This window comes from Mustela nigripes, chromosome 14, assembly GCF_022355385.1.
Source record: "Mustela nigripes isolate SB6536 chromosome 14, MUSNIG.SB6536, whole genome shotgun sequence".
In the NCBI taxonomy this organism is placed as follows: Eukaryota; Metazoa; Chordata; class Mammalia; order Carnivora; family Mustelidae; genus Mustela; species Mustela nigripes.
Window position 1 is genome coordinate 102,952,869 of NC_081570.1, and position 27,427 is coordinate 102,980,295.

At 39.2% G+C, this 27,427-nt stretch overlaps 1 protein-coding gene across 1 annotated transcript in view; it reads right to left on the reverse strand.

Moving 5' to 3' along the window:
- Positions 1-27,427, reverse strand: part of NOTCH2 (notch receptor 2) — a 166,716-nt gene that overhangs the window by 81,120 nt on the left and 58,169 nt on the right. The window contains exons 3-4 of the mRNA XM_059377115.1: positions 8,266-8,525; positions 3,678-4,013 (exon numbers count right to left, since the gene is read on the reverse strand). Of these exons, the coding sequence (XP_059233098.1) occupies positions 3,678-4,013; positions 8,266-8,525 (596 nt within the window). The remainder of the gene's footprint in view (positions 1-3,677; positions 4,014-8,265; positions 8,526-27,427) is intronic.

Here is a 27,427-nt window from a genome sequence, read left to right on the forward strand (position 1 = left end):
GTCAAATCACTACGTTGTATACTTGAAACTAATATAACATTGTATGTCAACTATACTTCAACAATAAAAATTTAAAAATCAACTCACAGTAACTATAGTGTCCTTTGCAGGAAAAGAACTATAACTTGACCATTTGAATATAGTCACTAACTTATGTGCAGTTCACTGACTTTCAGAGTTGAAAAGGACTCTGAAATTCTTATCCAGTACCAGAGTACACAAGAACTAAAGAAGAAAGCGTACTAAGTCTAGGATGTATGATACCAGGAAGAAAATGAAAAGAACAAAATTACATTCTCAATACTATGATATTATACTAAACTCACTTAGCTGATAAATATTTGTGTGCCTATTATGAACTTGGCACTGTTTTGGGGTGCTTGGGATACATCACTAAACAAAAACAAAGATTCTGGCTTCCACTCCGAAGAGGGGAAGAGGCGGCAGAATTTGGAAAAGACAGACAATAAACAATAGACATAATGAAGTAAATTATATAGTGCAAATTATATACTAAGCAGATGATAAGTGTTACAGAAAAAGAAAAGAAAAAGTCGACCAGGGCCAATAATTAGGGGGGGAGGGAGCTGGTTACTGTTTGAAATAGGGTGATTAGGGTAGGCCTCAATTAAAAGTGCAACGACTTGAAATGTGGCAGGAAGCACACATGGGAGTTGCTTAATAACCTAACATGCCTTTTTCCCTCCTGGTGACTTGGTTTCTCCATTTTTAGAACTGAAACAATGATTCCCTTCAAATAAGGGTGTTATTTACATTGAGATAGTGATTATTATTTTAAGTGATATTATAGTCTCTTGAATAGTGCAGAGCACAATGGAAGGAGGGGCAAGGAGAATGGTATTGCATTAAGAAAAGGACTTTCTCAGAAAAAATCATCTCGAGGCACTATTTCCTTACATGGAAATAAAGTTAAACTTTCCAAACTCCACCTGGGACATAAAAACAATGAGCATAAAATCTTGCAAACTGTGTAAATACATCCTGCATCATCTATTGTTTTGAATTCTTTTTAAATTTCTTTTTATACATTGTCTAGGCTGATGTCATCTGTTTGAGATCATGAAACCCCAAAAGAAAAGAACTAGTCTACTTAACTATCCTAAAATGTCTGTATGGTGCCATACATAGGTTAATATATTACAAAGAGTATTTGATCATAATTAGAAGTATCTCCTACTTTTTTTTTTTTTTTAAGATTTTGTTTATTTGAGAGAGATCACAAGTAGGCAGAGAGGCAAGCAGAGAGAGAGGAGGAAGCAAGCTCCCCACCAAGCAGAGAGCCCGATGCGGAGTCTCGATCCCAGGACCCTGGGATCATGACCCGAGCCGAAGGCAGAGGCTTCAACCCACTGAGCCACCCAGGCGCCCCTTTTTTTAATCCAAACATCTCAAAGCATTTAACAAAAAAGTGCCACACATTTTCAAAGCACCTTCAGGGATAGACAAACAGTGCAGTGTGATGCAGTAAGATGTAGAGGCTTTAGAAATAACCTGTCTGGTTTTCAGACCTCAGCCTAACCACATGTTAGCTGTGCAACTTTGGGTAAATCTCTTAACATCTCCAAACCTGAGCTATTTCACCTGGAAAAACTAGAAAAATAATACCTATCCCCAAGGTTTTTGTATAATTGAGCTAAAGGAAGCAGAAGTACCTGGCACGGTGCCTAATTCATAAAAGGCATTGAATAAATGTTAGTTTTCTCTTTGCCAAATCTTCTCTCCGCCTCTGCATCCCCATCCCGAACCCCAACACACACACACACACACACACACACACACCCCATCAGTGAGTAAACAAATGTCTTGCTTTCAATTACAAGCAGAGTGTAAGAGACAGCCAAGATCTCCTTATTCCATCCCACAAGCACTGGCAGCCTCTCAGCTGTGGAATCCCTGGTTATTTCCTTTCTCAAGGAGGAGATACTATTCTGGTTTGACAGATCCTTTCCTGGACACACTCTAAGAATTCCCTAAGGTTCTTATCATGGCTAATGGGTAACAATGCAGACTATGGGAGTGAACAATCACTCTCTCTTAGCTAAAAACTTCCTTTATTGACTTCTCTGACTTCCCGTCAGTATTTCTCTGCCAAATCAACCTCTTGTTCTAGGCAACTATTAAAAAATTTTTCTTGAAACTGAAAAAACACATTTAGCTTTCAACAATAAATCATGCTAACCTCAATTATCAGCCACTTAGACTATTAGATCATTAGAGTATCAGAATATATGTAAAATTAAATTGTATTTCTGGCTCCTTCTTTAAACTTTGGAATATGGCCAACAAACTTGGGAGTGAAGAAAGATACCTTTTAGTTATATCTTCTACAAGATAATGTGGATGACAGTAATATTCTGTCAATAAAATTTATTTAGTGTCTAGAATGATTTATTACCTACTCTTCATTGAAAGAGAAACTGAAAGCAATATAATTAATAGCTTGTTTTTGTGGCTTATAGTTAAAGGGTAAAAAGTTTTTTTATTATGTGGCAGCATCTTGTATCACTCCTTTCTAAGCACATAGCACAGTGCCCAGAAAACAAGTGGCAGTCAATAAATTTTTACTGAATGAAATGAATTAATTACCATTTGGTTTTATACCAAGGACCAACATATGACCTTTAATCCCCAAAAGATAAAACACACAATCCCATTATATGTGAACCACATCCACAAGACCAGAATCTAAGATCCCCATTTTGAAGAGTAGCTGGAACAACTTCTTTTTGAGGCAATTCTGCTTACTTAGCACTTTATTCCCCCCTACAGTTTTCCTTCTTTTGTTTTTGGACTAAGGATATTTGTATAAAAACAGACTCTTTGTTGCTTAGTAATTCATCTGCTCCAGCTGCTTATGTTCTGTTCCCAATCAAAATTCTCAGTTTTCAGCCTCCTCCTCATTTTTTACAAGGGGTTAGAGAATTGGCCAGATTTGCTCCTTTCTCCATCTCTATGGAACCCTGGGACCCAAGCTCCCATACGTTGCTCTTTTCTTGGCTTCTGTTTTGTAATTATGTCTGGCTGTGCCATACCTTATCTATCAGCACGCATCAAAAAGTGCCCACTGGGTAACACAGCACTACCTGTTTCAAAATTCTCTGGCTTCAAGTCAGAGCAAGGTTACCCAAAGTCTCAGAGGGTACACGGAGAGGGCCAGGAGCCCAGGGAACATTACAAAAGGTGGGCGGGTACATTTAGATAGGTAGGAAAATAATCTATTATTCCTTCAGAGGAGAAAGCATAAAGGAAAGTTGATCACCTAGTATTACTGTCAATTCAGTGTAAAGCACTTTACTAATCACACATATTTTTCAACATCTAATTCTCATTGTGTTCCCTTCCATTCCATAGACCTATCTTTCTCAGAGCTGTTTCTCTTATTTCTTGCTATTCTTCCAAAAAAGACAATAAACAATTTCCTAGCCACTCATCATCATAAACTCTGACATGTTAAATTACCCCCTACTCAGTTTATGGACCCTATTAGCCCATAAAACACTTCCCTCACCAGCAACCCACCTCACAGAAAATTCTTATTTCCCCTTTTCCCTGCTGCAAAGAATATTTCCTGAAGGAGCAACTGAGCCACACTCACCACCCTCCTCCTGCGTTGAAGGTGTATCCCCCAACCCCAGGACACTAGGGGCTCTTCTTACCTGGAAGGCAGTTGCATTCAAACGTGAAGTCACCTGTCTGCCGGCAGGTGCCACCATTGACACAGGGGGAGGGTGCACAGGGCACATATGGGCTGTCACAGTGCTGGCCTGTGAAGCCCTGAGGGCATTGGCACTGATAGGAACCCGGTAGGTTGAGGCAGGTGCCACCATGCTGGCACTGTCCTGGAACATCACACTCATTGACATCAGTCTCACACTTGTGTCCTGTGAAGCCTGTGAGGCATTTGCAGGAGAACTGGTTGGCCACAGTGGTACAGGTACTTCCATTTGCACAGGGATGAGATAGGCAGGCATCAGTCCACTGGCACAGCTTACCTAAAGAAGGAGAGAAGAACTCAGTGCTGCCCACTGAAGTGAGAGCCAGCCCCATCCTCAACAACCCGTATCTCCCACCCAACTAATGTTACTTACTGTGTGGAGTATCCCTAAGCAATTTTGAACTTCACAGGAAGCTCAAATCAGAGCCTCCTCAAGATCATCTAATATAGGCACTCCCTAGGGCCCTCAGCCAAATACAAAGACCCAGTGGAACACATGGAGGGGACTGTAGGCTAGTCATATAAAACCGATCCTTGGAGAATTCCATCTGTCCCTTTGGGGACAAAGAAGGGTCTGGATCTGCCTACTGTCTCACACCTTGTCTTTGCAAAAACTGCTCCTCTGTTTGGAATGCCATCTTCCTTTTTGTTTACCTAGTGAACTCCCACTCGACAATTCTACTCATAAGTTACCTTATTGCCCTTCTCAGCTCCCTAAATCACTCTCTGTCTCACACACACATCTGCACATACATAAGCAGACCCCAAATTTTCTGTTTCCATTTATTATATCACCCACCATGCAGGCAGGGGCAGGATCCCTGTAGTAGACTCCCAAAGCATGTCTTTTGAATGAATAAAATGCATTGATCTTTTCCACAATATATAGTTACTAAACAGACCTCTTATATGATAGAAACAAGTCAATGCTATTTTTATTTCCTTTAAACACAATCCACACACATATCCTAGGGAACATTTCATTAATTGTGATCTTGCTATAAATATTGCTTAATGTCTTTGATGAGGATGAAGAATCTCTGGCTACTTATCTATGAAAAAAACTAGAAGCTGTCATGAGAATAAAGGTCTAGAAAGGTAAGTCTTGCAGACTCTCAGGCAGGAAAATACAAGAGGAAGTCAGAAGACTGATGTGCTGGATCTTATGGCATGTCTTTGAGGTAGAAAAAGAAAAAAAAAATTCCCACGCTATTAGTAAATCTGGTATTCATATGGATTTTTGTTTTCATCAGCTTAAGCTTTTTGTTTTTAGCTAGAGATTATGAGAACTTCCTGAACTTGTTAGTATTCCAACTGGCTGTCTAGGTAAACACCCAAATATATGAAGCTCATAGAAAAACAAATGAAAGCCATGACAACTTTTCTAAAAGAAAGAAGGAGGTGACACATGAGCACACAGACATGCTCTCTACCAAGGAATGTCACATCAAAGGCGAAAGGTATAATAAAAATTTGGGCATAGCAGGGGCACCTGGGTGGCTCAGTCAGTTAAGCATCTGCCTGCAGCTCAGGTCATGATCCCAGGGCCCTGGGATGCAGCCTCACATCAGATTCCCTGCTCAGTGGGGAGTCTGCTCTAGCCTCTGCACCTCCCCCCACTTGTGTGTATTCTCTCTCTCTCAAATAAATAAATAAAATCTTAAAAAAAAAAAAAAAACTGGGCACAGCATATGTATTTTAGGATGCTAAGCAGAGAGAAAAAGAAGGAACTAAAATTCTTCTTCGTATTTTTTCTTCATTCCTCTGAGAGGAACTTACCTACAGTGGAGAAGAGATAAAAATGGTTCCTTCTGAAAACCCTGTGTACAGAGTATTTCCCTACAACTGAAACAGAAAGGTCTTGAACCTTTGTTACATACAGGCACTAACTTCCCAACTCTGTTTCTTCAGCTATGATTGAAGGTCTGACTAGGCAGAGTCTAAGCGCTACCACAAAACCAAAAGGGTAAACTTAACTGTTGTAATTCCCAAACACAGAGAAAAGTGGCAGATGTATGAAAATAATCAGAGCCCTGCAGAACACCAAGAAGAGATCCTTTTCATGGCAAAGGAAGAAGTTTTAATATGGGGATCATTTCAGAGTAACATTTTAATTAATAAGAAGAAGAACCAAGATGCCCTTCAATGGATGAATGGATAAGGAAGATGTGGTCCATATACACTATGGAGTATTACGCCTCCATCAGAAAGGACGAATACCTAACTTTTGTAGCAACATGGACAGGACTGGAAGAGATGATGCTGAGTGAAATAAGTCAAACAGAGAGAGTCAATTATCATATGGTTTCACTTATTTGTGGAGCATAACAAAAAGCATGGAGGACATGGGGAGTTAGAGAGAAGGGGGTTGGGGTAAATTGAAAGGGGAGGTGAATCATGAGAGACTATGGACTCTGAAAAACAATCTGAGGGGTTTGAAGTGGCGGGGGGGTGGGAGGTCGGGGTACCAGGTGGTGGGTATTATAGAGGGCATGGATTGCATGGAGCACTGGGTGTGGTGAAAAAATGATGATACTGTTATGCTGAAAATAAATAAATAAATAAATAAAAAGAAGATATTACTGCCATTTCAGCTAGTCAGGATTAAAATGGTTTAAATGACTAGGCCTTCCCTTCTTTTGGGGAGCAAAACAATTTAAAACTAACAATGAGGAAAAAATTATTCTTTTAACCACCAAATCTCTTCAATGAATCACAACAATAATTCTGTCATAGTCATGATGAAGATAATGGGCCATTCTAACTATCCTCTACCTCTACCAACCCCTTTTAATGAAAAATCAGTAAAACAAGTATTCCAAACTAACCAATCCAGTTTAGTTTACTGAGTATGTTTTTAATTTTTGCTAATCATATTTACAGAAATGCTGGTGTAGCAGGGGACAAAATAGTGAATGGTTCTGTTTTCCTCATCTAACTTAATAAACATCTATGGTTCATTTTGAATAAAGCTCAAACCCACCTCTGAAGAACTCATAATCTAGTCAGACGAGAGACATATAAAAAAAGTATTACAATAAAATGTGACATATAAGATAAAAGAACATAAAGACTACCTGCCTAAAGGAATCACAAAAAAGTCACTAAAACAGAATTTTAAATAACATTGGGCAATCACCAATTATAGAAAAGGACATTCCAGGCAAAGGGGTGTGCAATAGCATGGCAGCAACAGGAAGTATGACATTTTCAGGAAATGATGAGAATGTTGTTGGTGTGACTAGAGCTAGATGCTTGTGGGAAGTGAGGCTATAAAAAGATGTAAGGCTGAGACCATGAAGGGCTATGAAAGCCATGTAAAAGAGTTTGCAGTTGACTCTGCAGATGATAAAAATCATTGGGCATTTAAGTAGGTGAGTTTGTGAGAAGACTGGCTTTTATGATCAAAGATGTGGCAATGGGACAGGTGAGCAAGACAGGGAGAAAGTAAAGGCAAGGAAACCAGTTAGCGAACAACTGCAGGAACCCAGATGGGGGCTGAGCTGTCACCAACATAGACAAGATGGACCTCAACTGAGAGCAGGAGAGGAAAGAGAGAAGAGTAGACAGGTGAGAGCTGCTTCAGGGGCTAGATTAGGCGCCTGAGTCTAAGAGTAAGGGAGAGGAGGGGTCTAGTTTGAAATACTTGGACTAAACGTCACCACCACCCATTTATATCAACATGCTGAGTGTGAGGCACCGCTGCCAAGTTTCTAAGTATAATATGCAGCAGATAGTTAGAAATATGAGCCTGAATGTCAGGGTAGGGGTGGAGTGAAAAGGATGACTGTTAAGAGTCACTAGCTGGGGCGCCTGGGTGGCTCAGTGGGTTAAGCCGCTGCCTTCGGCTCAGGTCATGATCTCAGGGTCCTGGGATCGAGTCCTGCATCAGGCTCTCTGCTCAGCAGGGAGCCTGCTTCCTCCTCTCTCTCTCTGCCTGCCTCTCTGCCTACTTGTGATCTCTCTCTGTCAAATAAATAAATAAAATCTTAAAAAAAAAAAAAAAAAGTCACCAGCAACTGATGAAGATAATGACGGCAGAACCCACTGGAGATAGTGAGTTGGGGGAGCTGTGATATGCCTCAAAAGTGGGCTCAAAATAGAGTTCCAAGGAACACAAAAATTTAACGGATGAGGGCAAGGCAATGCAGAAACAAAAGGAATAGTCAGAGTACGGAAAACTGGGAAAATCAGTGCTCTGAATGTCTAGGGAGAGATTTCAAGAAGCAAGTAATCAATAGCACAAATAGCTTTTCTTCTAGTGATGGTGAAGTAAAGTTCTGATCCCCAAACTTGACATACATACTTTAGGAAGTCAAATACTTCTGCCTTTCTCTTTCTCTCCTCTTAGAACTCTCAAAAGGAAGTTAAAGATAGTTGTCTTGAACACTCTAGTTCCTTATCATAATGTTAAACGCATACCAGAGTTAGAGGATCCTTAAGAGCAGCAAGTCAAGATCTTAGAGATGCTAAAGAAGGGTATCTGCTGAGAGTAGAAAAATGTGGCCCTGAGTCACATTTGTTATTACCTGTAAAACCAACTTGGCAGGTGCACTCATAGTCATCCCGGCTACGCACGTGGCAGGTGCCTCCATTCAGACAAGGGTGAGAAACGAAGCAGGGGTGTGTGGTCGAGTACTGGCAATCATCGCCTGTGAACCCCAAGGCACATCGGCACGTGGCTTTCCCCAACATGGCCTGGGCCACACATGTCCCACCATTCTGGCAGCGGTTCTTCTCACAGGGGTCTCGATGTTGACAATATTCTCCCAAGAAACCCTCCGGACATCTGTATGGAAAAGAGAGGAGTCCATGAAAACATATGACTTCTTGTTAAGTCCAAAAACTTACAAGATAATGCAGTGCATTCAAGAAAACACTAGATTGTGAACTGAGAGACCTAAAGGTACAACCTATAAAACTGCCTTGGTCTAGAAGTGCTTAGAGAACTTAACATCCGTGTGTCCTTTCGAGTCTTGGTAGGTGACAGAATACCAGGGGGTGACCCAGCATGGTCTGCCGTGGCCAGTCAGCACGATTCTTATCAAAGACAAAATGCAACCACAGCTTTGCTCCTGTAGGTACAGGCTGGTATGATATACCAGCACTTGTTTGTGCAGCGTTGTTGGTACTTGTTTAAATTCATTACCGTTCTCATTTTGACTAAGCCATTTGACAGGATTAGGACATTCATGTGATAATACATGGGCCCACTCCCTTATCCTCTCTAATTTAGAGTAGATAAAATATCATGTGCTTTCTCTCAATGAGGTACTGAGAAATAATAAGTCCTTTTCTTGTTCCTATTAAGACATCAACTGGCCTGCATCTAGATTTCTGGGTTATGTTCAGGGGTTACATTTCTCTATGATGGAGAAAGAAAAAAGGAGGTCAGGAAAGGGGAAGGGTGGAAAGGGGCTTTTTAAAAAGCCTGTATCTGTTAAAATATAAATAGCAGGCAGTTTTAACCAAATAAAAAAGCACAAAATATAATGATAATAACACAAAAATATCTAAGGTACCATATAAATGCCAAAGTGAAGAAGAGTAAACAATTCAAGAATAACATTCTGTAACATTCTCCACATGGTGTGTTAAGGAATCTTTTTTTTATTGTATTTTAAAGACTTTATTTATTTATTTGACAGAGAGAGACACAGCAAGAGAGGAAACACAAGCAGGAGGAGTGGGAGAGGAAGAGGCAGGCTTCCCCCAAGCAGGGAGCCCAATATGGGGCTCAGTCCTGGGACCATGACCTGAACCCAAGGTAGAGGCCCAATCCACTGAGCCACCCAGGCACCCTGAGGAATCTTTTTATATGCCACCCATTGATTCATAAGATATGCAACCATCCCAAATTGTGTGTAGTATTTACAACAATCCTACACTCTCTAAACAACATTAAAAAGGCATGGATAGCCTAATATAGAGGTTATTTAAATGAGACCTCTAAGAAGCATTCAAAAGTAACACAAAGACTTTGATTCTAACTATAAATTTTGCCATCTGGCTGTCGCCTCAGATATTTGGTTAAACTTATCTCTCCATTTTACTTTTTTGGAGGATAGAAAACTAGGTCTACAAGGCAGCTCCATCATTACCTCAAAGTCGACACACTTAAACCAAGAGAACCACCTCCCTCAAAACCAGCTCCCATCACAGCTGCCTAAGTGTAGACTCTATGTCCTGATTCTCCCTATCACCCAGACTTGAAGCACCAGGGTTGTGTATTCCTCCTGCCTGTCTATGCCCAATCATATCCAAGACATTTCATTAGGCATTGGTTGGTGAGGTGAAATCTTCAGAGGTCCCAGGCATTGAGAAAAGGAGGAGGACCGGATATTAAGGAACTAAGAGAGAACATGCCCAGAACTGTGTAGTAGTTAACATGGCTGGAGGAGGAAACGTAGCTGGTAGGTAGCTTCAGTGCTAGTGATGTAACTCGTGACAGCCCACTCTCCTCCTCCTAGATCTGAATACAGGAAGCAGAGCCAGGAACCTCTAGAGTTCTGAGCATCTTTATGAGCACGTAAAGCTAGAAATGGAGAGGCAGTGAGGAGAGGGTGAAGCATAAAAACAAAAGACTGGCTGAAGTTTCTGCGAGGAGTCTGCACCTCATATGGTCAGAAGACCTGTTTGGAGTTAAGTCCTGGTGCTGTGATCTTGGATGTGTTGCTTAGCTTCACTGTTAGTTCTCTCACATTTTAAAGATTTTATTTATTTATGTATTTGACAGACAGATCACAAGTAGGCAGAGAGGCAGGCAGAGAGAAAGGGGGAAGCAGGCTCCCTGCTGGGCAGAGAGCCTGATGTGGGGCTCGATCCCAAGATCCTGGGATCATGACCTGAGCCAGAGGCAGAGGTTTTAACCCACTGAGCCACTCAGGCACCCCAGTTCTCTCACATTTTAAATAGTTAATAAAGCTACATACATTGTTATAAGAACTGGACAAAATCAAGTATGTGAAGAGCCTTATGTTAAAACGTTTTGCAAATGAAAAATGGTTTTTCTCTTTTTGTACTTATTGAGAAAAATATGATGCTTTATTCAAATCACAGCTTGATCTGCTTATAGGTTATTTTCTGATTTTTTTAAAGTAGAAGAACTGCCAATGTAGCATAGCTAAAATTATCCCTGAGCTATATTACTAAAAGCATTTGTAACTTATTTAAGAAGTCTGTTATGGATGATGTTTTAAAAAAAATGCAACACAATTCTCATTCACAGTGGCAGTCCTATGGGCGTTAAGCCTGGCTGACAACTCTTGATTCATCCATACGGAAATTATTCACCTATAAATAGGCAAACTTTTAAACCTGGGTGGGCTTTTCCCAGCTTTGCTCCTGGACTATTACACCACCAAGACCTCCCCAACACTATCATATGGCATCTGCTCAGAGAATGCAAATTCACTTAAATATTAGTATCATAAACATGTAAAGAAAACATAAGGTTCCCAGGAAAACAAAAATGAAACAATATGAAAATTTCTGGAGCCAAAGAATATTCTTGAATTATGTGTCACTAGGGTTTAATCTGCATTGTTGCTCCCTACCAAGTATGGGAAAATAAGTTTCAACTACGGTATGTTTAAGAAACCAGTAAAAGCAGTGGTGGGCAAATACAGCTTATAGACCTACTATAGGTATAAAGACCACTGCCTATTTTTTTATGGCCCATGAGCTAAGTACAGTTATTACATTTTTGAATGGTTAGAAAAATGTCCAAAAAAGAAAATATTTTGTGACATTTGAAAATTATGTAAAATTCAAATTTCAGTGTCATAAATAGTCATATTGGAACACAGCCATACTCATTCATTTATGGTTTGTCTATGGCTACCCATGCATTATAATAATTGGGTTAAGTAGTTGTGATGAGACCATTTAGCCTGCAAAAATATTTACTATTTGGTGCTTTATAGATGTTGGCCAGATGACTGGGTGGCTCAGTTGGTTAAGCATCTGCCTTTGGCTCAGGTCACTATCCCAGGGTCCTGGGATCAAGTCCCACACTGGGCTCCCTGCTCAGTGGAGAGTCTGCTTCTCCCTCTCCCTCTCCCCCCTGGTTCTCCTTTCTCTTTCTCTCAAATAAATAAAAGAAAAAAAGAAAAAGTTTGACAACTCGAATAAGAAAATATATGAAGCCCAATTCCATATATAGCATCCAACATGCTCATTAATAATGATGTTAATGAAGAAGAAGAAGAATGTTCTCACATCAGTTTCTACAAAGAATACTGCACTCATTCATTCATGCAACAAACATTTAGTAAGTGCCTATTATGTGCCAGATATTGTTCTAGTGTCTAGTGTTAGGAAAGTCCTTGAACTCATGGACTTTAAATTCTAGTAAGGGAAGACAAAAAATGAGATTAGTAAGTAAAACATACAATTTGTTTGGGAGAGTTAAGTGCTATGAAAAAAATAAAACAAGAAAGGGGGGATGTGAAGGAATGGAATTGGGAATAAATAGTAGGGTCCAGATAAAATGAAATATTTTGGTTTTAAATAGGAAAATCAGAGAAGGCCTCATTGAGAAGGTACATTTCAGTCAACACCCAAATGATGTAAGGAACTAGCCAAGCAGGTATCGAGGGGAAGGAGTGTGTTCAAGGCAGAGGGAACAGCAAATACAATGGACCTAAAATAGAAAACTGTCCTGCATGTTTGAGGAATAGCAAAGAGACCTCTGTGGCTCTCCCAAAGGTATTAAGGAAACAAGTACCAGCTATATGGATGAGAGCCATACTGCTGGGCAGATCATGAGGAGTCTGTAGACCACCACGAAGATAATATAATGTAAAAGTGACTTACTCTCCTGAAGTCCATATATAGAACTACATCTTATTTTTATGTGAAAATTAATATAGTAACACTTAATTTCTTATTTAGAACGTTCCAGAGGGCTAGACATCAATCAGCCCATTTCTTTACCTTAAACATGTACAGATCTCTTAACCTAACAAATCTCTTTTAAATCAACAAATCTCTTTTAAAATGTTTTAGTGAATATTTTTCATTAAGCGCTAGTTTTCTTTCCAAATTCTTCTTCCATCACAACCAAACTTCTGTAACTGTGGTCTAATTTCATTCATAGATAGTTTCCCTTTTTCTTCCATCTAGTTTTTACCGGCCCCTTTACAAAAATTTTCATTCTAATTATCGCCTGGAAATTATGCCCTAAGAGCAATAACTTTCCCCTTGTCAAGTTCAGTCTGAAATTTCATCATAAGGAAATTCTCTGGAGTGCTTGGGTGGCTCAGCCAGTTAAGCATCTGCCGATTCTTGATTTCCGCTCAGGTCATGGTCCCTGGGCTGTGAGACAGAGCCCTACATTGGCTTCTGCGCTGGACGTGAAGACTGCTTGAGATTGTCTCTCACTCTCTCTGCCCTCTACCCCTCTCCTCCCTGCTTCTCTAAATAAATTAATTAAGAATAAACCTTTAATTTCCCGATTGAGCCATTCATTCTTTAGAAGGATACTGTTTAGTCTCCATGTATTTGGGTTCTTTCCAAACTTCCTTTTGTGGTTGAGTTCTAGCTTTAGAGCATTGTGGTCTGAAAATATGCAGGGAATGATCCCAATCTTTTGATACCGGTTGAGTCCTGATTTAGGACCGAGGATGTGATCTATTCTGGAGAATGTTCCATGTGCACTAGAGAAGAATGTGTATTCTGTTGCTTTGGGATGAAATATTCTGAATATATCTGTGATGTCCATCTGGTCCAGTGTGTCGTTTAAGGCCTTTATTTCCTTGCTGATCTTTTGCTTGGATGACCTGTCCATTTCAGTGAGGGGAGTGTTAAAGTCCCCTACTATTAAAAAATCATGGAAACAAATGATAATGAAAATACAACGGTTCAAAATCTGTGGGACACAACAAAGGCAGTCCTGAGAGGAAAATATATAGCGCTACAAGCCTTTCTCAAGAAACAAGAAAGGTCTCAGGTACACAACCTAACCCTACACCTAAAGGAGCTGGAGAAAGAACAAGAAAGAAACCCTAAGCCGAGCAGGAGAAGAGAAATCATAAAGATCAGAGCAGAAATCAATGAAATAGAAACCAAAAAAACAATAGAACAAATCAACGAAACTAGGAGCTGGTTCTTTGAAAGAATTAATAAAATTGATAAACCCCTGGCCCGACTTATCAAAAAGAAAAGAGAAAGGACCCAAATAAATAAAATCATGAATGAAAGAGGAGAGATCACAACTAACACCAAAGAAATACAAACTATTATAAGAACATACTATGAGCAACTCTACGGCAATAAATTTGACAATCTGGAAGAAATGGATGCATTCCTAGAAACATATAAACTACCACAACTGAACCAGGAAGAAATAGAAAGCCTGAACAGACCCATAACCAGTAAGGAGATTGAAACAGTCATTAAAAATCTCCAAACAAACAAAAGCCCAGGGCCAGACGGCTTCCCGGGGGAATTCTACCAAACATTTAAAGAAGAACTAATTCCTATTCTCCTGAAACTGTTCCAAAAAATAGAAATGGAAGGAAAACTTCCAAACTCATTTTATGAGGCCAGCATCACCTTGATCCCAAAACCAGACAAGGATCCCACCAAAAAAGAGAGCTATAGACCGATATCCTTGATGAACACAGATGCGAAAATACTCAACAAAATACTAGCCAATAGGATTCAACAGTACATTAAAAAGATTATTCACCACGACCAAGTGGGATTTATTCCAGGGCTGCAAGGTTGGTTCAACATCCGCAAATCAGTCAATGTGATACAACACATCAATAAAAGAAAGAACAAGAACCATATGATACTCTCAATAGATGCTGAAAAAGCATTTGACAAAGTACAGCATCCCTTCCTGATCAAAAGAATAAACCTAAAAATATTTACTTAAAGAAATTCTCTTTCTATAGGGGTCTCTGGCCACGCCTTCTATCATTATAGTATTTTTACATTTGGTTTCTAGGACTCCCTCTACCTCAAAGCTTGGTGAATTCTTAGGCTAGATTACAGATTCCTCTTCTCCTTCCCCATCAATTGTGGGGGAAACTTTAAGTTTGGGATACACTGCTCTTTCCTCTCATATGCATTTGTTACTGTTGTTGTCATTGATGATGATTTGGTTTTAAGCAACTACATTCATGTACCCACATTAACAGCTCCAGTTCCATAGGTTCAGTTTACTAAAAGTCATCTACTTACCCTAATATACTCTGCAGTATTTGAAACTGAACATTTGAAAAGTGGGATCATTTTCCCATGAAACTTTATTCTTCCATTTTTCTAAGGTTTCTCTTCACAGTCTCAAAAGTCACTTTTGGTTACTACTTTTAAGTTATATATAATATTATCATATTCTGACAAGTCTTATTAATTGAACTCCTATAATACTCACCATTCATATTCACAGTTTCCTTTTTGATATAAATTCTGATCATCTTAAAAGCCTCTGGCCAGATACTATCCTTGGAATAAAAGAATCTTGGGATTCAACACACCCTAAGGTAATACCTACCCAATGAGATAATTCTTTCTAAGATAGTCTTAAAAGATGATTGCCAGTCTCTACTTGAATATAAACAGCTAAGCACGGTGCCTGAGTAGCAGTAAGAATTTAATAAATGCTTGAAGTTATTATTGTTCTTGCTATTAAGAGTACAGATTCTAGAACCAGACCACATGGATTTCAATTACAGCTCCACATTTACTTGATGGGTGACCTTGAGCAAGTTATTAAACTTCCTTGTTGTAAAATGGATTTAATAATAGTGCTTACCTCATAGGGTTTTTAAATAACTGTAAAGTACTTAGAATGGTATCTGGCACATAGTAAACACCATGCATTTGTTAAGTGAAATAAAATTAATGGCTCACTACTTCAACAACAGAACAGTCTTCAGTATGGGTGGATTTCTGATAGAAAGCTCTTTCTTGACTCTTAATCACAGGAAACAAACTGTGAGTTGCTGAAGGGAAGGGTGGTGGGGGGATGGGGTAACAGGGTGATGGACATTAAGCAGGGCATGTGATGTAAAGAGCACTGGGCATTATGTAAGACTGATGAATCACTGAACTCTACCTCTGAAATCAATAATACGCTATATGTTAATTAACTGAATTTAAATTAAAAAAATAAATAAATGAAAAAGAAAAGAAAAGAAAGCTCTTTCTTTCTGATGTCTTAATTTCTGCCTCCCCTCCTTGGTATATACCCAAGATAGCTAAAAATGTTAAGTCCACACAAAAATCCATAAAGAATATTCAGAGGGGCACCTGGGTGGCTCAGTGGGTTAAAGCCTCTGCCTTCAGCTCCAGTCATGATCCCAGGGTTCTGGGATCAAGCCCCACATTGGGCTCTCTGTTCAGCAGGGAGCCTGCTTCTCCCTTTCTCTCTGCCTGCCTCTCTGCCTACTTGTGATCTCTGTCAAATAATTAAAAATATATATTCATAGTAGTATTATTCATAATAGCAAAAAGTAGAAATGACCCAAATATCCATAAGCTGACAAATGGATAAATTAAAAAATAAATGGATAAATAAAATGTGATATATTCATATAATAAAATATTATTTGGTCATGAAAAGGAATGAAGATCTGATACACACTATGACATGGATGAACCTTGAAAACATCATGCTAACTGAAAGAAACTAACTAGACCCAAAAGGCCATGTAGTATACAATTTCATTTTTATGAAACATCCAGAATAGGCAAATTCATAGAGACATAAAAGAGATTATTGTTGCCAGGGGCAAGGAGGAAGGGAAAATCGAGAAACCACTAAGTAACAGAGAGCTTCTTCAAAGTGGCGATAATAAAAATGTTTTGAAACTAGATACTGTTGATGGTTACACATGAATATACTAAACACCACTGAACTGTACACTTTAAAAGGGTAAGTTTAATACTATGTGAATTATAGCTCATTTTAAAAATTTTTTGCCTCCCTAAAATTTTCACTTAGTGGCTATTATCATCCTCTAGAATAAAAAATAAGCCTTCTGCTTCTTTAACATGTAGCCGTTCAAGAACTTAAAGATAGTTATGTTGACCCTTTGGTTTCTCTTACAGGATTCAGTACTTTGGACTATGCCTTAGTATAAAATTATTTCCAGACCTCCTCACCATTTCAGTGGCTCTTCTCTGCTTAAAATAGTAATAACAGTGACCAACTTACTGTATATTATGTATTTACCATGCATTTTACAGCTATTATGTCTTTTATTCCCTGTAACAGTACTGATAAATTATGATCCACATTCGCATCTGAAGACCTTGAAGCTTAGGATTAAGATTTCACAGCTAGGACATGGCAAAGGCAGGGTTCAAACCCACATATGACTTCAAAGCCCATGTACCCCAAACACTGGGCCATCCTGCCTCCTCCTACTAGATGATTCTAGTTTATCAAAAACTTCTTTAAAACACAGGGCCCCAGGGGCACCTGTGTAGCTTAGTCGGTTAAGCGTCTGCCTTCTGCTCAAGTCAGGATCTCAGGGACCCCTGCTCAGTGGGAACCCTGTTTCTCCCTCTCCCTCTGCTCCCCCCCAACTCACGTTTTCTCTCTCTCATAAATAAATAAAATCTTAAAAACAAACAAACAAACAACAAACACAGTGCCCCAAATGAGGGGATAGAAAGAATAACACATGTGATCTTACCAGCACAGCATAGAACTTGGGACAATCTGGACACTATATTTTTACTACTGCAGCATAAAACTTTGTTCACTTTTTTAGAAGACACAAAGTACTATTATGAGCTACTGAACCTACAGTTAAAATGCCATATCTTTTTTTCATACAAACTACTCATGCTGTATTTCTTGCATCCTATACTTGTACAACACAGTTTTGAATGCAATAATTGGACCTGTCACCATGCTGAATCTTTACCCTAAGTTTCTTTGAGATAACTTTTACACTTTATTTCTATAATTACAGAATTTCAGCACTGCACTGTACTTCAGAAATCAACTGGTCTGATTTTTACTATTTTACTGATAAGAACACCAAAGCTAAATGGCCTGCCCCAAATTTGCTACCTGTAAATCTAGCAATTTCCTGCACTTTTGCACCATCTACAACTATATTTCTATCTTTACCTAAATCTTTTATTGAAACATCAAACAGCACTTAACTGAATGTATTCTACTAGGTCTTGCCCTAACACTGGCATCTATTCAGTCAGCCCTATCATTTTAGCTGCGTCAGCATCCTATTCACATCTCTCCATGAAGATAGCCAGGAAATCCCTCACTAAACCTAAGCATACTACTTACAGAATAATCCTTTTCAAGCATAATTTTGATCACGTTACCTCTCTGCTCAGAAAACAGCATCCCAGCCCTTCAAATCCAAGTTTCTTAGAGTCTATGGCCTATTCATCTGCTGTGCTCCTATCATCCAATCCCTTACTCCTAAGTAAAACACTCCAGATAACGTCCATACTCTTGTCTACTGCTCCCTATATAAAAATCTTCTGAAACTTTCGCATCCGCTATGTCTCTAATTTATGCTCCTTTCTTCCATCCTTGCTTCAAAGGTCTGCTCAAAATCTGTGTCTTCCATTAGGCTCCTTCTGAACCATCTCATCCATCTCTGATCCTCCCAACAGCAGATGCAGTGTCATGTTATGCACTCCATTATTTCTGTCAGTACGGTACTACTTTGTTTGAGCCATTGTTATGTTATGTATTTCCTGAGCTTCTCTCGAACTCCCATTTGATCTCTTCTTGTAGGGAAGGGCATGTCTTGAGACACTTGGTACAGGTATCTTGAATACCATAAGCACCTATATACCACTGAACAACTGGCTCAAAAAAAGGTTAAGTATCATGTGACGGATAAAATCGGTCTCTCAATCCAAATATGTTCCCAAATCCCCTACCGAACCCACACTGTGTTCTGTCTGGCAGAACACGGGCTAAATCAACCCTAAGAATCGTCCTGAGGTACAAGATTATCCCTCATGCTCTAGGAGGCTAAGGGGAATTATGGACATGGGAAGAAAGCAGGTAAATGGGTAAATGAGAGTGACAGTAATAAAGGACCCCTATTTCCTAAGGCAGGAGACCTGAATTTGCAAATCCCTATTCAACTGTAATACAAGTATACCATATACCCTGTTAGTTTGAGTGGAAATTAAGACTCTGCCTGAAAATAAGAACTACAAGAGCTCCCTTCTTGAGATGGCTCAAGTTGGGTTTGGTCAGAGGCCAGAAACATGGGCTAATCATCCAAATTCTCTCAGAAATCTGTAGTTCTATTAAGCTATTACTGCAGTATAATTTTTGGAAAATAGCCTATATCTTTTTTTAAATTAATATATAATATAGGGACACCTGGGTGGCTCAGTGGGTTAAAGCCTCTGCTTTCAGCTCGGGTCATGATCCCAGGGTCCTGGGATACAGCCCCGAATCCGGCTCTCTGCTCAGCAGGGAATCTGCTTCCTTCTCTTTCTGTCTCTCTCTCTCACTCTGCCTGCTTCTCTGCCTACTTGTGATCTCTGTCTGTCAAATGAATAAACAAAATCTTTAAAAAGTATATGTGTGTGTATATATATATATATATATATGTATGTATATGTATATATATAAAATGTATTATTTGCCCCAGGGGTATAGGTCTGTGAATCGTCAGGCTTACACATTTCACAGCACTCGCCATAGCACATACCCTCCCCAATGTCCATCACCCAGCCACTAGCCTATATCTTGAACTAGAGGTGTGTGTTTAAAAATGTCTTTAAATAAATAAATAAATAAATAAATCTAACAACTGCCTTTTGTTCCCAAAACTGTCTCAAGGCCTCCCTTCTGAAGGGAATTTATCACTTATTTTAGCAGTTCTCTCAGTGACTTCCTCCTGTTCTATCCCCTTCTCTAGCTTTGGAACTCTGGAAGAACACAGTTAACAGAGGAGGCTGGGAATAAAGGAAAAGGTTTCCGAGGCTTTTCCCTGTAAAATGATTCTATAAATTAATCTGAATATTTATCAGGCCCACTCAGATATATACACACCTTTTTTCTGAAAAAGTCTGCCATTTCTGACATAAAGAAGTCCACTCTTTCATTGTTACTGCTCAAACACACATGGGCAATGGAGTGGGGGGGAGGGAAGGAGGGAAGGAAAGAGGGAGAAAAACAAGGGATTCCTCCTCGTGGAACTAGAAAGCATTCCAACTAGAAGGACGCCCATACCGTGCCCCCTCAATAAAACAGATGAAAAACAGACCCCAACTCTCACATGTCATCAGCAGCTTGGATGCGTTTACATGTGGCCACTTTACAGATTTCAAGGAAGCTGGGATTTGAATAGCAATTCCAATCTATCTGGCAATGGCTGCAGTTCAGCATCAGTCTCCCTAGTAATACAAGACAGAAAATTTTGTTCTTTCAAGTTTCCTAAGTGAATAGCCACTCATCTAGAGAAAAGCTTAAAACACTGTAGCAGCTTGTGTCAGCTCCAAGAAGACTGAAGTCTGAGCAGGAAATAAGCCCCCTTTTCCAAATAAAAGCCAGTGTTCTCTCTCCTTGTTTTCTCCACCGAATGTTCTGTATCAGCAGGGTGAGCCCAAATTGCATCCAGGGCTTTGCTGCAGCCCTGCCTTTAGCTTTTTTTAGTGAGGATTTGGTGATTAAGAAAATAAAACAACAAAGAAAAACCCCACCGCATACAAGAAGAAAAAAAAGAGAGGCGTGCTTCACAAAACAGCTATTTCAAAATCATGATTTTTTAAAAAACTATACAGAATGTGGAACGGAGGGGAAAAAAATGTCTCATGTGGGTTGCGTCGGCCCCGCAGCTGCTCCTCATTAAAGCGCCTCTTTACTCCCTCTGGGCTAGTTTCCAGCAGAAAATTCTTTAAACAGAACTCTGCTTTCAACCCACTTTCTTCTTGCTCTGGACCTCTCGGCCCCCCAATCCGCAGTGGCAGCCTGCCCTAGCTGAGCTCTAGAGGGGGGAGCTGTCGTTAAGGTAAATGAGGTAAAGGCAGGAGAAAAAAAATAACAAAACCCAGAAACCAAATTAAGCATTGGTCAGTAACAAAGGTCTGCAGTTTGAAAAGGCCCCAAATCAGTCTGTTCTTTCCTGTGACCATAATGCCAGCTTAGTTTCCTGCCCCCTCCCCCGGTTCCCCATGTTAAAGTAGATAAAAATAATTGCTAACAGCCAAGGCTAACTGTAACCAGTGAAAGTTCCTCCATAGCATTTAATTCCCGAAGTTCCAGCTACAAACTTCTAGATGCCCCAGAGCCTACAGAATCAAGTCTACATATACTCTGAGGGTGGCATTCAAGACCATCCCAGTAGTCTAACCTCATTGTCCCCCTCCTCCCATGCCTCCAGTTTGAGATCTCATCAGACTGTCAACGTCTTAATTCTATAACTCTGTGTAAAGATAACTGGGCTATGCTAATTACTAACTTGGTATTAAAAAACAACACATGCAGACTCCTAGTTAACCTCCTGGTAAGGAGGGGAAGAAAAAGGAAGAAGCTCTGTGATACTGACTTCTTGCTGTTCTTACGCCCACACTCACTCCCCTTCCCCAAAGAAGAAAGAAAGAAAGAAAGAAAGAAAGAAAGAAAGAAAGAAGAAAAGGAAACACTACAGCTTACTCAGCAAGAAGAGAAAACAAAAAGAGCTTAAAAAAAAAAGTATTTGTGTATAGTTAGGGCCCAGTACTGGGCTGGTTTGTGGTGAAACACACTTTCTAAGGGCTTTGCTGGTTTGATGTAAAGGAAACAAAGACAAATATACAATCAGTCTGTCTCTCTCTTTCTCTCTCTCTTTCTTTCTCTCTCTCTCTCTCTCACACACACACACGCACACACACACACAAAACTTTTTACCACAACTAATAAAGACTACCAAATACTGCAGAACAGCCCATTTTTCTACTATGTAAATTCAGCTTCCTGAACAGTACATTTCTGCTTTTCTTGTAGCAGTATTTCAGAAAATGTTAATCTTGGTTCCCACATTAGGCTGAATGCTTCCAAATTAAAAGTTTCCCACAGGAAAAGAATTTTACGGGGAATTGTGAGGCTGGGAATTATCTTCTGAAACTCCACCTCACTTGGTTTCTGTGCGTTCAGGTTTTTCACCCCTTCCCATTCAAATAAAGCAATAAACACACATGTATTTTAATAAATCCAAACCAAAAGAGAAGCTGCACTGGTACTAGTTTTAAAACTGTTAATTCATGGCATCATTCATCTTCATCAAAGACTATGAAATCAGTAACCACTGCAATGTGAAACCATGCTTTATTTACACAAGAATTTGCAAACACCCTTATCTTCCAGTTTACAGTCGGGGCTCATTTATCAGAACTCAAAAGCTGAACCAAGCACCCAGGCTCTTCAATCATCACTTGAAAGATTGGGCAAGGGCACACAAACAGTGTTGAAAGACTTGTGTTGCTGCTATAACAGAAGGTGGTCTTCCCTCTGTCTTCTAGCGCTTATTCAGTGCCTGCCATATTCTACTGCACTGGACTCTGAGAAAATGTCTACTTCTAATTATAACATGGCAAACATACTCTAAACATTTGAGTTAACAAAAAGCACCCTCCACGGTAATCGGCAAAAATGAACGAGTTAAGCCAGTTGTTGCTAAGCTATGCACTGTATAGTCATTGCAAGGAATCTGCAAACACAGAGCACTCTCTAGGCTACTAAAGAATGTCCTGTGTCCATATTTAAATGGACTGCAGATACTGTTATGATTATTAAAAACATAAAGGTATTATATAGTGGCTACTGATTTTTTTGGTGGATTTTGGTACTATGCATTGCATTTCAAACAAGAAATTTAAAAAATGGTTTCAATTCAAAATTATCTCTCCTTTATGCATTTCTCTTTTTCAGCTCCCAGAACATGCTACAGTGCACCACTTCTTACCTCCAGACCTTTGTACATGCTGGTCACTAAGCCCAAAACACTTTTCCTGACCCTCTTCTCAGAACTAAGCCCTAAAATTCCTTCAGACTTCCGCTTAAATGTTCTTCCTCTGAGAAACAGGCTTGAATCCCCCACTACATACTCCCATAACTCTAATAGATCATATCACCCATTATCCTTTAACACACTAAGAATTGTTCATCACCACACTAACACCGTAATTGGTATACAGAAGGCTTTCAACTATGCAGTGTTCACATTCTCAATGGAAGTGAGAAGAAAAATGCAAGGGTCCATGGAATCCTAAAAAGGCTCTCTAATCACACTCAAAGTTTGGGAACCATCAGGTTGAACTATTTATCCAAAGGATTATCAAACCTATTAAGATTCCTGATATGGGGAGGGCTTCTTAACCCCCACTCACCCCTAACTCATTCAAAATGGACTAGCCAACCCCATATGGAGATTTTTTTCAATCAAATCAAATTATTTTCAATTTTCCCCCAAAATATGAAGTTAACTAAAACACACATGTATGTATACACGCATGTGCACACACACACAAACACAAACACACAGTCATCTTTTCTCTTGTAGTTTTATTATTCCTTGATAAAATACTGGTTATATGAACCACCAGAAGCCTGGAGTCCTGAGGAACATGACACCCTACTAAGTAGCCTCAGTAGCATGAACTGCTAGATTCTTAAGAGAATGAGCAGTAAAAATTAAACAAGATAACAGAGAAGAAAAATGAGTATGGGTACCTGCTTTCTGTTCCCCAGCATGAGTGGATGACTGCCTTAAAAGTTCTAAAGTTCAAAAGAAATGTCTGAAAGTAAAACAGTTCTAAAAGCTAATGGTTTGGTCTGAAAAGATTCCTAGTTGAAAAATAATTGTACCCAGGGGTGCCTAGGTGGCTCAGTTGGTTAAGCATCCAACTCTTGATTTCCTCTCAGGTCACGATCTCAGGGTTGTGCGTTTGGGCCCTGCACCGGGCTCCAATTGGGTGTGGAATCTACTTGAGATTCTCTCTCTCCTTACCCCCTCTAAAAAATAATAATAATAATAATAATAATTGTACTCAAATCGTATCAAACCAAACCTGAATGTAAGAGAAGGCTGGAGAAAAATCTGCTTTTCTTTAAACTTGAAGAGGATTAAAAAATATTCCTTTGTAGTTTCTTAATAAATCATTCTCCCCAAAAAGGGGGGGAGGGGAGACTCACACATGTAGGTATGCAAAATTGTTCCATGGATAATTGGAAATTAAATATATAATATCAAAATGCTCTGAAACACTACAAAACCCCACTTAAATTTCCTTAATTAGAACCACAGATAATAAAAATAATGGACATCATAGGATAAGAAATTAACAATGTCTAACCCTACATTAAGACAAAAACTTCCCTTGGGGCACCTGGGTGGCTCAGTGGGTTAAAGCCTCTGCCTTTGGCTCAGGTCATGATCCCAGGGTCTTGGGATGGAGTCCCATATCGGGCTCTCTGCTCAGCAGGGAGCCTGCTTCCTCCTCTCTCTCTGCCTGTCTCTCTGCCTGCTTGTGATCTCTGTCTGTCAAATAAATAAATAAAATCTTTAAAAAAAAAAAAAAGAAAAGTTTCCCACAAATGATGCCTATATTAGTACACAATTGATCCTTGAATGAAATGAGTTTGAACTTGGCAGGTCCATTTACATATAAGAAGATTTCTTTCAGTACAGTACAGTACCATAAATGTATTTTCTCTTATGATTTTTTTAATAACATATTCTCTTCTCCAACTTACCTTACTCTAAGAATATAGTATAAAATACATACATAATACAAAATATGTATTAATCGACTATTTATGTTATAAGTAAGGCTTCTGGTTAATAATAGGCAATCATAGTTTCCACGTAATCAAAAGTTTCGTGGATTTTCAACTGTGCAGGACTCAGTACCCCAAAGGTCTGTGTTGTTTAGGAGTCAACTATGTATTCAAATTCAACTGTATTAAAAATAAAGTGTTCCTCGACTTTGGAAGTTCCTTGACTTTACTATATAAAATCAAAGTCTATGGCTCTATAGGAACAAAATGAAAATCCTACAAAACTAGGGTCTAATGAGAAAGTTTATCTGTGGTTTATCGATCTTACTAATTCTTTCAAAGAACAAGCTTCAAGTTTCATTAATGTGTTCTACTATATTTCTGGTTTCTAATTCATTGATCTCTGCTCTAATCTTAATTATTTCCCTTCTCATGCATGGGTTAAGTTTAATTTGTTGTTGATTCTCCAGATTTTTAAGGTGTAAAGATAGTTTGTGTATTCGGGACTTTTCTATTTTTTTGAGTGAGACTTGGATAGCTATGTATTTCCCCCTTAGAACCGCTTTTGCTGTATCCCATAGGTTTTGGATCTAACCAAAGAGGTTAAGGATCTATACTCTAGGAACTACAAAACACTCATGAAAGAAATTGAAGAAGACACAAAAAGACGGAAAAGCATTCCATGCTCATAGATCGGAAGAATAAACATCGTTAAAATGACCATGCTGCAATTTATACTTTCAACACTATCCCAATCAAAATACCAATGGCATTTTTTCAAAATGCTGGAACAAACGATCCTAAAATTTATATGGAACCAGAAAAGATCTTGAATTGCCAAGGAAGTGTTGAAAAAGAAAAACAGGGCACCTGGGTGGCTCAGTGGGTTAAGCCTCTGCTTTTGGCTCAGATCATGATCTCAGGGTCCTGGGACTGAGGCCTGCATCAGGCTCTCTGCTCAGCAGGGAACCTGCTCCCCCCCCCACCGCCTGCCTCTCTGCCTAGTTGTAACCTCTCTCTGTGTGTCAAATAAATAAATAAAATCTTAAAAAAAAAAAGAAAAAAAAAAAAAAGCTAGGGCATCACATTGCCAGATTTCAAGCTATATTACAAAGCTGTGATCACCAAGATAGCATGGTACTAGCACAAAAGCAGACACACGGACCAATGGAACAGAGTAAAGAGCCCAGTTATGGACTCTCAACTCTATGGTCAAATAACCTTCAATAAAGCAGGAAAAAATATCCAATGGAAAAAAGAAAGCCCCTTCAATAAGTGGTGCTGGGAAAACTGGACAGCTATATACAGAAGAATGAAACTGGACCATTCTCATACACCATACACAAAGATTAAACTCTAAATGGATGAATGGCCTCAACGTGAGACAGGAATCCATCAAAATACTAGAGGAGAACATAGGCAGTAACCTCTTCAGCATCGGCCATAGCAACTTCTTTCAAGACATGTCTCCAAAGGCAAGGGAAACAAAAGTGAAAATGAACTTTTGGGACTTCATCAAGATGAAAAGCTTCTATACAGCAAAGGAAACAGTCAACAAATCAAAGAGGCAACTCATGAAATGGGAGAAGATATTTGCAAATGACACTAAGACAAAGGGCTGATATTCAAAGATCTATAAAGAACTTCTCAAACTCAACACCCAAGCAACAGACTAGTTAAAAAATAGGCAGAAGACATGAGCAGACACTTCTCCAAAGAAGACATACAAATGGCTAACAGACACATGAAAAAATGTTCATCATCACTAGCCCTCCAGGAGATTCAAATCAAAACCACACTGAGATACCACCTTACATCAATTAGAATGGCAAAAATCAACAAGGCAAGAAACAACAAATGTTGAAGAAGTTGTGGAGAAAGGGGAACCCTCTTACACTGTTGCTGGGAATGCAAATTGGTGCAGCCACTTTAGAAAACAGTGTGGAGGTTCCTCAAAAAATTAAAAATAGAGCTACCCTATGACCCAGCAATTGCACTACCGGGTGTTTACTCCAGAGATTCAGATATAGTGAAAAGAAGGGCCATATGCACCCCAATGTTCATAGCACCAATGTCCACAATAGCCAAAATGTGGAAAGAGCCAAGAGGTCCTTCAACAGATGAATGGATAAAGAAGATGTGGTCCATATACACAATGGAACATTACTCAGCCATCAGAAAGGATGAATACCATTTCTCCATCAATTTGGATGGGACTGGAGATTATGTTAAGTGAAATAAGTCAAAGAGAGAAAGTCAATTATCATATGGTTTCACTTATCTGTGCAACATAAGGAGTAGCATGGAGGACTTTAGGAGAAGGGAAAAATGAAAGGGGTTGAAATCAGAGTGGGAGACAAACCATGAGAGACTATGAACTCCAGAAAACAAACGGAGAGTTTTAGAAAGGAGCGGGGGGTAGGGGGGGATAGGTGAGCCTGGTGATGGGTAATAAGGAGGGCACGGATTGCATGGAGCATGGGGTGTTATACGCAAACACTGCATCATGGAACATTATATCAAAAACTAATGATGTACTGTATGGTGACTAACATAACACAATAAAAAAATTTTTAAAAAAGAAAGTTTATCTGACATACATCTAGATACCATACAAATTATTTCTTTTAAAAATACAACACTATCATTATTTTACATATTCTTGCAGTCTTCTAAGAAAAAAAAAACAACAGCAAAGCCCACAAACCCACATCATATGGAAGACACTAGCAGCACACAGCTCTTAGCCTACTGGTGCCTATACTTGGAAGCATACTTTACACCACTTATTCTGTTGGGATTGGATTTGGTTTGTTTATGTTTTCTTCTAGATTATAGGCTTTTGAGAGCAATTATTAAAACCATCACCATAATCAACCCAAAAATCTTTCCACACAAAGGGTACCTTCATGAAGTTAATGCCATCAGCATTTATTACTTTTATGACAGTAAGAGGACAGTTATTGTCCAAA